The sequence below is a fragment of the Molossus molossus genome, unplaced genomic scaffold (assembly GCF_014108415.1).
Source record: "Molossus molossus isolate mMolMol1 unplaced genomic scaffold, mMolMol1.p scaffold_m16_p_16, whole genome shotgun sequence".
NCBI lineage: Eukaryota > Metazoa > Chordata > Mammalia > Chiroptera > Molossidae > Molossus > Molossus molossus.
Genome location: NW_023425351.1, coordinates 63,673,880 through 63,685,921, shown reverse-complemented (window position 1 = coordinate 63,685,921; position 12,042 = coordinate 63,673,880). Strand labels below are relative to the sequence as shown.

General features: G+C 44.9%; 1 protein-coding gene across 6 annotated transcripts in view; it reads left to right on the top strand.

Annotated features, from left to right (window-relative positions):
• The window catches only part of MTSS1 (MTSS I-BAR domain containing 1), a 151,533-nt gene that overhangs the window by 23,969 nt on the left and 115,522 nt on the right, over nucleotides 1–12,042 (top strand). For all 6 annotated transcript variants that reach the window (XM_036263664.1, XM_036263662.1, XM_036263663.1 and 3 more), the window contains exons 2-3: nucleotides 498–559; nucleotides 5,037–5,110. In XM_036263664.1, coding sequence (XP_036119557.1) covers nucleotides 498–559; nucleotides 5,037–5,110 — 136 coding nt within the window. The remainder of the gene's footprint in view (nucleotides 1–497; nucleotides 560–5,036; nucleotides 5,111–12,042) is intronic.

Genomic DNA, 12,042 nt, shown 5'->3' with positions numbered 1-12,042 from the left:
TTCGAGCCATCAGTGGAGCGGCTATATTTATGTCACTTCCCAACCTTGAGATCCTGACAGTCTAACAGTGCTTCCCCATAGCCACCTGTCCTGGGGAGGAGCCCTAGTCACTCTGGCTCCCTCTTCCCTGCCGTTTGGGGAAGAGAGAACAGCCAGGGCCATGATCAGGTGGTTCAAGGTCGAGCCTTAAATATTCTGCACCTCTAGAATTTGGACCCACCATCTATTGACTCAAAAAGGGATGCATCAATGTATGTATTTGATTCTGCCCAGCTTGTGCCAGTTGGTATTTACTAGGTTTCAGGGACTGAGCACATTCTAAACCCATTCCTGAGCCAATGCATGTATATATAACCTGGGCAACATACCACAGACTGCAAAGGAAGAGAGCATACACAGGCTCTCCCTGTGTGCTTGGAATTGGGTGTTGTGTTATTGCCTTAATGGGATGTCTCTCACAGCGTGACTTACTGATTGATGGCTTTGCTTTGTTGTAGGGGAGCTATCCAGTTTGGGAAGATTTCATAAACAAAGCCGGAAAACTGCAGTCCCAGCTCCGGTAAGTAGAAGCGTGTCATCACTAGGAAAAGGGCAAGGTCCTCAGACAAAGGACAAAACAGGAGGGCCCCAAGGTGCAGACTGGGGTTAATTTGGGAAATGTTACAGGCACAGAAGCATCTCACATCGATCATTGTCACTTACTAGCCGTACGTCCTGGCCTCTGATTTCCATAAAATTTAAACTCATTTGCTCTGCCTTCTTCCACAGGACTTTGGAGGGTTTGCTGGGTTACTATATGTAAAGTAATAACGGGGACTGTTTACAGAGCACTCATTATGTGCCAGGCTTATGTTAACTTAATTGAATCTTAAAACCCCAGGAGCTAAGCTCAGTTATGGTCCCCATTTTACTGCTGAGGAAACCGAGGCACAGATAAGCTAAATAACTTACCCGAAGTCAGACAGCTAGTACATGACAGGGATTTGAATTTATGGGGTTTGGCTCCAGAGGCCATTCTGTTTCCTGCCTATTCTTATAAAGAGTTTAAAACTTAGTTTTGACTATGGTAGAATCCCATTTATCTGAGATGTCTAGAAAAAGGAAATCTGTAGAGACAAATACAGATTGGTGCTTGCCTAGGGCCAGGGGTGGAAAAGGAAATTGATAACAAACAGGCATGAAGGATCTTTTGGGGGTGATGGAAATGTTCTAAAATTGGACTGTGGTGGTGGTTGCATAATGCTAACTTTATTAAAAAGTTGTTGAATGATATACTTAAAAAAGGGTGAATTTTTATGGTATGCAAATTATGCCTCAATAAAGCCACTTAAAAAGCCACTCCGCTCCAAAGGGCTATTATAGCCTCGTCTTGTGTGTGTTCATATACCATTCGATAAGAAATAGAAAATAGCCCTGGCCGGTTTGGCTCAGCGGTTAGAGTGTTGGCCTGTGGACCAGAGAGTCCCGGGTTTAGTTCCCGCTAAGGGCACGTACCTTGGTTGCAGTTTGTCCCTGGCCCTGGTTGTGGTCGAGCGGGTGGCAACCAGTCGATCTGTCTCTCTCACGTTGATGTTTCTCTTTCTCTCTCTTTCTATCCCCCTCTCTCCCTCCCTCTCTATCTGAAAATAAATGCAAAAGTGTCCTTGGCTAAGGATTAAAAAAAAAAAAAGAAACAGAAAATATATCAATATCTTCTTGTTCAAACTATATGCGTGTAAATCAGTGGGAAGAAGAGGTCCTTTTGCACTTTGTGGGTGTTCCATGAGGGGTGGGGAATTTAAAAAAGCACCCGGTTTCATGGCCCTTGTTCATGGCCTGTGGGGGAGGACATAGGTTGATTTGGCTCTATGACGGTGGTTTTCCAGAGAACAAAGCAGGTAGGTATTTTTTTAGGATCAAAAGCGATGTGGATGACAGAGAGGACGGAAGGATGACATGATGCTCTTGGGCCTTTGCCTATGGACATGGGCGTTAATGCCCAGAGCTTTGGCCACAGGACTGAACGTAGCACGGCTCCCCGGGAGATTAGGAGAGGACTCGGGAGAGGTTGGGGTTTCCAGAGCCATGAGTGGGCCTTGGGCAGGACAGGGACTCTGGAATACGGATCCGTCTCTGTTTGTCAAGACCTTTGCCATTTCTTTGCTTAAGGACTTATGATCACTTTACACCAAACAGGATCCAAATTCCTCAGCTCAGAACGTGGGACCTTTCACCTTGTTTATTAGTTCCATCTGCTCCCCACCCCCATCTCTGCCACGGCTGTCACTTAGTCAAACAGGTTAGCCTCCATCCTGTAGGTGTTCGCCTGCGTAAAACAATAAAACACTTGCGTTGACCCCCCACCCCCACCCCACACATACACTCATACTTTTTCTTATCTGGCCTCATTTAATTGTCTGGCAAGCTTTCGGGACTGACCACGGAAAAGATCCCCTGATTAGACATACACAGTAGGACTTAGAACATCTTATCTTACCCCCACAGGTACAGAATACATTTTACATTTTGTGACGACATTTAGGCCTCCTGAGAGCAGGGACCGTTTTGTCATCCTGCGAGTATGGGCCGGGCTGGGGGCACGACCGGGGTCTCACACATGGTGTCGTTTTCTGCGTTCACGAAAGGATAAAGATGAAGGGAAGATTGTGGAATAGCAAGTACGTCTGGGAGTACTGAAGCTGAATCACTCCTTCCCGCTGCCTGTGGCTGCCTGATCTGTCCGAACAGAGAGGCCGAAGATGTCTCGTGACAACAGCAGACAGTGAAATGTGACTCACGGGAAGGCCGTGGTTAAAAGCTCTTAATTTGTCACACTTGACCGCCAGCCCCGCGCTCAGCGGAGCCCGGTGACGCGGAATGCGCGAGGCACCCCTGCAGCGGGCTCATTGCGTTTGGGGGATCAGCACTGACTCGAATGAGAATGAATAAACCCAGCCACTGTGTCAGATATTAGTTGTAAATCAGAATGAACTATCTATAAACCCTAGGCTGTTTAATGAAGCTAATTTTTCCAGGGTTTGCATTGGATGTCAAATCTTTTAAAAATGTGCTTTGAAGGTGACGTTAAAAATTATTTTTTTCTTTATTGGTTTTCGAGAGTGAGGAAGGGAGAGAGAGATAGAAACAGCAATGAGAGAGAACATTGACTGGCCGCCTCCTGCATGCCCCCCACTGGGAATTTGGCCCACAACCTGGGCATGTGCCCTGACCAGGAATTGAACTGGTGACCTCTTGGTGCATGGGTCGAGGCTCAACCACTGAGCTACACTGGACAGGCTGAAGTGGCATTTTTAAATGTTGGTTTTGTTTTTTACGTCATTTAAAAAAAAAAAATTGAGCAGAATGCTTTCTTGCTCTGCTGGAAGCCATCGGGCCTCATTTGAAGTTGGGCTCTGAGGGACTGCACAGGTGTCCAGAGACCACACCCAGCACCTCCAGGGACCTTTGTCTCACAGTTGCTGTTGCTTATATTTAAAGGCTATTTCTTTTCTTTGTCTCCGTTTTGAACTCTTTCCTTTATAATCCTTATTCTCATCTCCTTCCTTCATCAACTTTATATTCCTAGAAATGCTCAGTAAAGACTGGATTCATAGGTGAAATACTTCGAAATTATGTCAGGCTGCAAGCTGAGTTGTCGAGGTCGAATCCTGGGGCTGGCTGGCTTGTTCGGGACGTCCACCACCCGGGCACGGAGCAGTGTATGCTCAGCATCGAATGACATCTCAGACCACAGCTCCGGCTCCAGTAGACCCCAGTGTGCTCAGGGCATCTTACAGGGCTCAAAAGCATGCGAAGAATTCAAAATTATTTCTGGGGTGTAGTCATTTCTTCTATTCTCAGCTTTTACGAATTCAGACACTACAGTTGAGATAGCCTTCTGAGGTTAGAGAAACGGTATCTCGGTTTCATTGTAGTTATGCTTTAGGATGGGAAAGTCACACAGCTAGGATCTTGACTTGTGGGATGGGCACGGGACTATATGTCATGCTGGGCTACTAGTCTCAGCTCTCGTGTGAACTAGTAATCTTGAAAGTCACCTTGAGGTTATGGTCTCAGTTTTCCCATCTCTAAAATCAGTTTTTTTTTTTATTTTATTTATTTATTTGAATCATTATCCAAGGATATATATATATTTTTTTTAGATAGAGTGGAAGGGAGGAAGGGAAAGAGAGAGAGACAGAAACATTGATGTGAGAGCGAAACATCAATTTGTTGCCTCCTGCGCCACCCCAGCTGGGGCTGGGGATTGAGCCAAAACTGAGTTATGTGTCCTTGACCGGGAATCTAACCCGAGTCTTTTTGGTCCGTGGGCTGACCCTCTAACGTCTGTGTCAGGGCTAAATGAGTTATTTAAATAGATGATCTCTTGCTAAGATTCTTTCTCTATTATATATTATTTTCCTGCTCTAAAATTAATTTTACTGGCACCATTTATATTTTCTAATAATGTTTTTCTTCTCAGTAGAAACTCCTGTCCTTTCCTCCTTTGTGAAATTTTACCCATTAATCATTACGTAGTCCCGGCTGAGATGGGGTGGGGAGACGGCTGGTGTTGACTGACCAGCCGAATGAGCTGGACATGGTTGGGGCAGAGCTGCTAATAACAGGAGGAGGAGCCCTGGCGGGTTTGGCTCAGCAGTTAGAGCGTCGGCCTGCGGTCCACAGAGGCCTGGGTTCGGTTCCCTCTAAGGGCACGTACCTTGGTTGCAGTTTGTCCCTCGCTCTGGTTGGGGTTGTGTGGGTGGCAGCCAGTTGATGTGTCTCCCTCACATTGATGTTTCTCTCTTCCTCCCTCTCTCCCTCTCGCCCTATCTGGAGATGGATGCAAAAATGTCCTCGGGTGAGGATAAAAAAGATTATAATAATAATAGGGGGAGAAATGCTTCCTATGAAAAAAGTGGGTCTGCAACGCGAACGGTTGTCCTTGCCCAGTTGGCCTGTTTCTCCTGGAAGATAGCGTTCAGTCCTCGTCAGAGGTCTCAGCCCTGGAGGGGTAATGACATTCCTCATGCTTGTGTCATCTGTTTGTATTTTAGGACAACAGTAGTAGCAGCAGCTGCCTTCTTGGACGCCTTTCAGAAAGTGGCCGACATGGCCACCAACACACGTGGTAAGCAGATGGAGGGATGGCGCCCAGCCTGAGTGGGCTTCAGCATGTGGGCTCTTCCCCTTGGGGTGGCTTCACAGGGAGACACAGCCTCCGTTTTCACAGCTGAGCTGACTCACATTTAACATTTTTTTAACGCTGTGGGATTCCACAGATTAGAAGTGGTGGCAAGGTTCCCCACATGATAAAGCACAAGAGAAGAAGGAGAAACAAGGGAAAAGAACCACTGCTGAGACGCGAGGGGGCTCGATGTGTTTCCTGGTCCCTTTTAATGGCGTGCTGGTGGCAGTGCCTTTGGTGTGATGCGTGGCTCCCCTTTCACGAGGGTTGTCCTGAGGCTGTCTGCCTTCCCCTGTGGCACGGGAAACAGGAAGAATGAATGGATAGACCATTTTTCTGGGTTCTATAACACGAGGAACCCTGTATAGGTAGTGTCCTGTTGCATTGTGTTTGTGTCTCCCACATTTGACTGCAAACTCCTTTGAGGTTCAGAGTGTGACTTCTGTCTGAACCCTCCAAAACACAGTGCCTAGAACATAGTAAATGTTTACAGTAGGTATATTAAATCAAGGAAAAAAGAGAAATCTTTTGAAATATTTTAATGGTTTCACTTGCTACTGAATCATACAAAAGACGAACAGTAACAGGTGAAAGATATAAAGAAGAAAACGAATGCTCCTGTATCCACCACCATCGTTTGAAATACAACCTCATCCATATCCCAGAAACCCGTTCACCAGGCACACGCCCAGGTTTCAGGCTTGATCCCCAGTACGGGGCGTGCAGGAGGCAATTGATCGATGTTTCTCTCTCACATCAATGTTTCCATCTCCCTCTCCCTTTCCCTTTCTCTTAAAAAACAAAAACAAAAAACAAAACAAAACTTGAAAAACAAAGAAAAGAAACCCCTGTTCAAAGGGGTCGTGCTTTTCTTCGTTCCCACGCAGAGACTCTGGCCGGCCTCTTGTCGGATCTTTCAGGGTCTGCTCGTCAAGGTGACATTGGGAAACGTGGGTGTGGGGGGTTGTTCCCAGTCACATGAGAGTTTGGCGTCTCTGACACACAGAGGGGCACCTCCGGTGGGTCTCACTAAGCTCACCTACTGACCACAGGGCCTTAGTTAAATATTTGAGCACATTTGCAGCAAGCACACTTCTCATTCATTCAGGAAACTGCGAAACTGCCGATATGTCAGGCACTGTCCTGGGGCCACAAAAGTCAATACATTACCGTCCTGATCGAGCTGGGGCTCGCGATGGAATGGGGGGAGATGCGACGCACAAATCGAGGTGTAGAAATGATACATTCGTCATGGTCACGATGGTGGAATATGCAAAAGTGAGCAGTTAGCTCAGGGAGATGAGGGAGGTCTCCCAGGAGAGGTAATATTTCTCTTCACTTCCAAGATGCCAGCGGTGTTTCAAAAGGTTCCCTGGGAGAATGTGATGGAGACATCAGAGCCATGGGGCCTTTGTCTGGTTTGCCGGCTTGATGTGGCTCTTAGCCACTGCTTTTTAAGCCCTTTACAAAAAGTATTGCATAGTTTATACATGTCCATTGTAGAAACTAGAAAATACAAGTATAAAAAAGAATAGAACCTCGAAGCCAGTCCATTGTTAGTGTTACTGGGTCTATTTCATAATACTTTCCAGTGCTCACCGGTATTGGGAACTGGATTGTTAGTTATATTGACAGTTACAGCCATCAGAATGTGTCTTTTTTTTTAAAAAGCTGCTTGTTGCTTTACTACTTTAAAGAACTTACATATCTGGCATTGCATTTTCAAGACTCTGGGATTCATAATACTTTTTTATATTTTAATATTTAATTATGGGATGGACCCTCAAGGATAGATTAGAAATACATCCCCGATTGTCCATAATTTCCTGCAGTGGGAACCTGGGTTTTTGCAGAAGCTGCTCCCAGAGTGGTTGTCGGTGGGAAACGGGAGATCCTGCAAGTTCTCATGGTTGAAGGGAGTGAAAACAGAGCAATTATTTGTGGGAAAAGAAACCAGAACAGCCTCTCTGTGGTGGTGGTGGAGGTGGAGTAGGAACTTAAGAGGTGATGTATTGGATGAAAAGCAAATAATGTCAGTGTGAACAGACTCCTGCTTTGATATATTTTTAAAGTATTTGATTTCTGGTCATTTTTAGCGATTCCAGAGTACTTCCTGTCTCTCATGTGCACTGGAGGGAAATAACTTTCTGTGGCATGTGGGAGGGTGAGGACTCTCACGGGGCTTAAAAAGTGGTTGATAGAAAGGAGATATCTTTTATGGCGATGAGAAGAGACGAACTTGAACACACGTACTTTTTGTATGTTCAGTAAGCATCAGAAGTGATTTTTATTAAGTTAATTATTACTTAAAAATGGAAAAATATAGAACATGCTCTTGAGTTTAAAAAACTCATGTAACAAAATACAGAAAATTAAGTCCACCCTCCCAGTACCCTTTGTAGGGACTGGGCTTAGTGTCAGGTATAGACTTGTTGCATTCATAAACAAACACATCTGGGAGGGAAAAAAACTAGTTGCAGAACAATATACAGAATGGCATATACAATAAAGTATACCTGTATGATCTTTTTCAAAGGGTAGCTCCTAAGAAACATCATTCCTGTGCTTTTTCTCCACAGTGTATTATAGTTATCTTCCTATGTTAGTACCTATAGCTCTACCTCATTCCTTCTAGCGGCCAAATGGAATTGCACTGTCCAGTGTAGCACAGTGTAACCATCTTTCATTGAGGGATATTCAGATGATTTCTATTTATTTGTTACTACAAGCTACGTTGCAGTAAATGCTCATGTGTGCATCCTTTTGGAGATCTATTTAAAAATATATTTTTTTCTTTATTGATGTTAGAGAGAGGGGAAGGGAAAGGGAGAGAGAGATAGAAACATTGATGAGAGAACATCAGTTGGCTCTCTCCTGCATGCCCCCCACTGGGGATCAGGCTTACAACCCGGACATGTGCTCTGACCGGGAATTGAACCAGCGAACTCTTGGTGCATGGGTTGACGCTCAACCACTGAGCCACACCGGCCGGGCTATGTGTAATCTATTTTCAGTGATGTACATATCACCAAGGAAAAAGTGAATCTGCAGAAATGCTTCAAGCTGTTTTGGTCATCAGTAAATATATATTTGGGCTTAAGGTCACGACAGGCTGTAACTGTGATACAGTTTGCAGTTTGATATCTACCTTCTACAGAAAGTCCAGTGTCTTGCTTAGGGACTGTAGATGTCTCTTTTTAATCCTTCTTGCTGGAAGTGACAGGGGAATAGCAGTTACTCTTAAGTGCATCTCATTTGGGCAAGTGTCCAGAATTTCAGGCTAGCAGATCTCTGGTTTCCAGCATATTAGCATTTCATATTGTTTCCCAGAGGAAACAGCTCTGAAAGGTCTTTGTCCTCTTGAGCAAATATTTTACACTAGCTGTCAGTACAATTTACTTAGGAACACGTTTTAAAGCGAGTCACTGTAAGAGCAAAATCATTCTGGTCGTTATATAACTTGTTAAATAGGATGTGGAAATATGTCAGAACTCTGTTTTGTTCATTTTTTTTTTTAATGAAGAGTACAAGTTGCTCTTATGATGTGTGTGTATTTAGGTTAATAATTAAACTATAATGGAACTTAGGAGTATGTTAGCACCATAATACATGGTACAGTTTCATATTTTATTGAGTTTTCAACTTGTGTTTAATATGAAAGTACACCTTTTTGTGTGTTGTTGACCACAAAGAATTAGTGTCCAGGCATTCGGTATTCTTAGAAAGCTAGACTTTTGGGTTAGAACCATCATTTTCTTCTGGTCCGTGGTGGATCAGCATGCAGGCTGTTGTAGGAGTTGAGAAATGTTTGAACTGACTGGTATGCAGTTGCCTGGGTTATTTTAAAAAATAAAATAAATAAAACGAACTAAGATGGGGGATGGCTTCTTAGCCCTCCACAGCAGAGATGGCCTGTCTTGGGGACCAGCACCCCGACACCTATAAGCACCCATCCTTGCACACCGGGGCCTGCCTGTCTGTTTCAGTGGAAGGCCAGCGTAGTGAGCTGATGAAACGCTCTGTCATACTCAGCACTGGCCCTTCGTGGCCACTGCATCATTGCTTAGGTCAGCAAGGGCCTTTTAAAAGCATAATGCTGTGTGACTTTCAGTTTTGGCTGCTTCTTTGTGCCTCTATAATTACTTTAAAGCTTTGAAGAACTGTCTCAGGGATGCTTAGATGATGATACACCAATCCCATAGAAAGGAGTTTGAAGATTATAAGAAGGAAAGAAATGGATCTCCTGCTGACTAGATCATCTTTAATGTCCCAAACCCTTCATATGTCGCTTTTAAAAATGGACATGGTTTGCATCTTGAGAATGATGCATAACCTTTATTGCATGTGTAACACGGGCTGGGCACCGTCCTATGTGTTTTACACATATTGAGTCTTTTTATTTTAACAGCCTCATAAGGTAGGTGCTCACGATCTTCATTTTAGGTTGTGAAATAAGACGAAGATTTTACCTAACTGACCAAGGACATGTGGCTAGTAAGTGGTGAAGCTGGAGTCTGGCCCAGAGCCTAGAATTTAACCATTAAATTACGATTCCTTATATAAGGATTTAGTATAGGCTTTTACTTGCCTAAAAAACAATCTGTTTCACGTTGGAGTAACATCCAGATTGGGAGCTGGGATATCTATGTTTGTCTTCTGGCTGGGCCGGCTGCGTGGCCTCGAGTAGTTTTATTTCACTTCTGCGGGCTCTGATTTTCTCTCCTATAACTAGGGATTTCCCCAGGGCACAGGGCCCTAGATGGTCACAGGTAAACTTTTTTGGCTCTAGTATGCTATGATTTTAAATATTGATTTGGCCCTATTAATCCGTAAAATGTGAATGAAGTCAGGCAGTCTGAATTTTTTTTCTGCATTACCTTTAGCATTTACTCTGGAAATGAAGGGAGTGGAGGAAGCAAAGTTAAGCAGAGAGTAATGGAAGAGAGAAGGTTAGATGAGAGGAATGGAAACGACACGTGGGCATTGGGTTGATTTGAGCTCTAAAAAGACCCTGTCTCAGACGTGTGCCTGAGCGGGTGGGTGGGAGCTGGAACTTTTAAGACAGGCTTTGCGGTCCAGGTGTGGTCCAGGTGTGGCCCAGGCATGTGCTTTAATCAGTGAGCATGGATGCCAAGGCTCTGTGCATCGCTGAGGAAAACCTCCATGGGCTTACGTTGAATAAAGCAGTCTTGGTCCTTAAACATTGTTGCATTTTTTAGCGTAGATTTTTATTTTTAATTCTCACCCAAGGATATGTTTATTGATTTCAGAGAGGAAAGGAGGGAGAGAGAGAGAGAGAGAAATATCTGTGTGAGAGAGAAACATTGATCGGTTGCCTCCCATATGCATCCTGACTAGGGATCAAACTTGCAACCTAGGTATGTGCCCTGACTGGGAATCGAACCCGCAGCCTTTTCATGTATGGGATAGTGCTCCAACCAACTGAGCCACCCAGCCAGGGCTTTATTGTAGATTTTGTTAAATGCTATGGTCTCTAAGACTGACTTTGTGGATTATAATTACTTAAGAAATTTGTTGTAAAGTACAGATTTCAGGGCCCTGCCTCATTCCTATGGAATTAGAATAACTTAGGGGTACCTGGGAATCTCAGCTTTATACAAGCTTCCCTGGAGAATAAGGCCTCTCACAAGCATCTCATCACAACCCACCTGTCCAATAACATCTCCCCCCACGGCCGGCAGTTCCACCCACGAAGAAATGCTCCCTGTTCCCTGAAACCCTTAAAACCTTTCATCTCTTTCTGCTTGCACATGTACATTGCAAACCTGGAATGCCCTTCCAGTCCACCCCTTCCTGCCCCCTTCAGATGCTTAAGAATCTGCCGCTTGTCTTTCAAGAGTCAGTTGAGGAGCCCCATCACCTGTGAGACTTGCCCCCTCCCCCAAGGTAAGGCGGGTTTCAGGGCTCACGGCCTCTGCGGCACCTGCTCTGCTCACCTCACTGTCGTCACCATCTGCCCCACGGGGGGACACCTCCAGGACAGGCCCTGCGTCTGCTCCTCTCTGAGGAACCACGTACCCACTTGCTAAGTACCAGGCTGGAGCAGGATATGTGCAGCACTAGGTCGACCTGGGTGAGGAAGGCTGTTCTTTCGGGGGACAGGAGGCTGCTGGGATGGAGTCTTCGGCCAGGTTCCACTTGGGAGTCTAGAATTCGAATCTGGGCGACTCCTCCCTGAGATACGGAGTCCAGTGGAATGTGCGACTTGCCATGTCATGTACTTGCAGGAGGCTCAGCAATTTCGTGATGAGGCCATGGGAAGGCGGCAGGTGGTAAAAGGTGCCACCCTGCTGTGGCTGGGGTGGGGAGGGACAGGAGAGCGGGAATTCCCCTTCTCCCCGAGGAGGTGCTAGGAAGTAGTTTCCAAGAGGCAGCCAGACTGGTTTTGTTCGCCCCCAAGTTTTATTTTAACCAGGTTTGACTTTGCTGTTCAAGTCCCAAGCTCGCTCTCTCATGGAATTAGAGCCTTATTATTTCTACCTAGGAAGCCACTTTGCCACAAACTGAGGGGAAAAAATTGAATTATTTTTAAAATGGTTTTTAAAAAGCTCCTTCTCACAGGCCTAGAACTGACTGTTCTTTGACTATGTCCTTACAGGAATGTAGACTTATCCCTTCATTAGATTAAAAATAAAAAGGCGTAAAACTGCAACCTGCGATTCTGTGGATGTGGCTACAGGTGATGAATTGGCCAAACTGGGTTCCTTAGTTATTTTGGGTTATTGTCCTGAGAATCCTTATAGGAAAAGCGAAAACTTATGTGTTTGAGGTATAAGTTCACTTGCAAGTTTTCTTTAACAGCTGAGCTTATTGTTTTAAAAGATTCAAGGATAGTGGATTAGTTTTTCTGATGA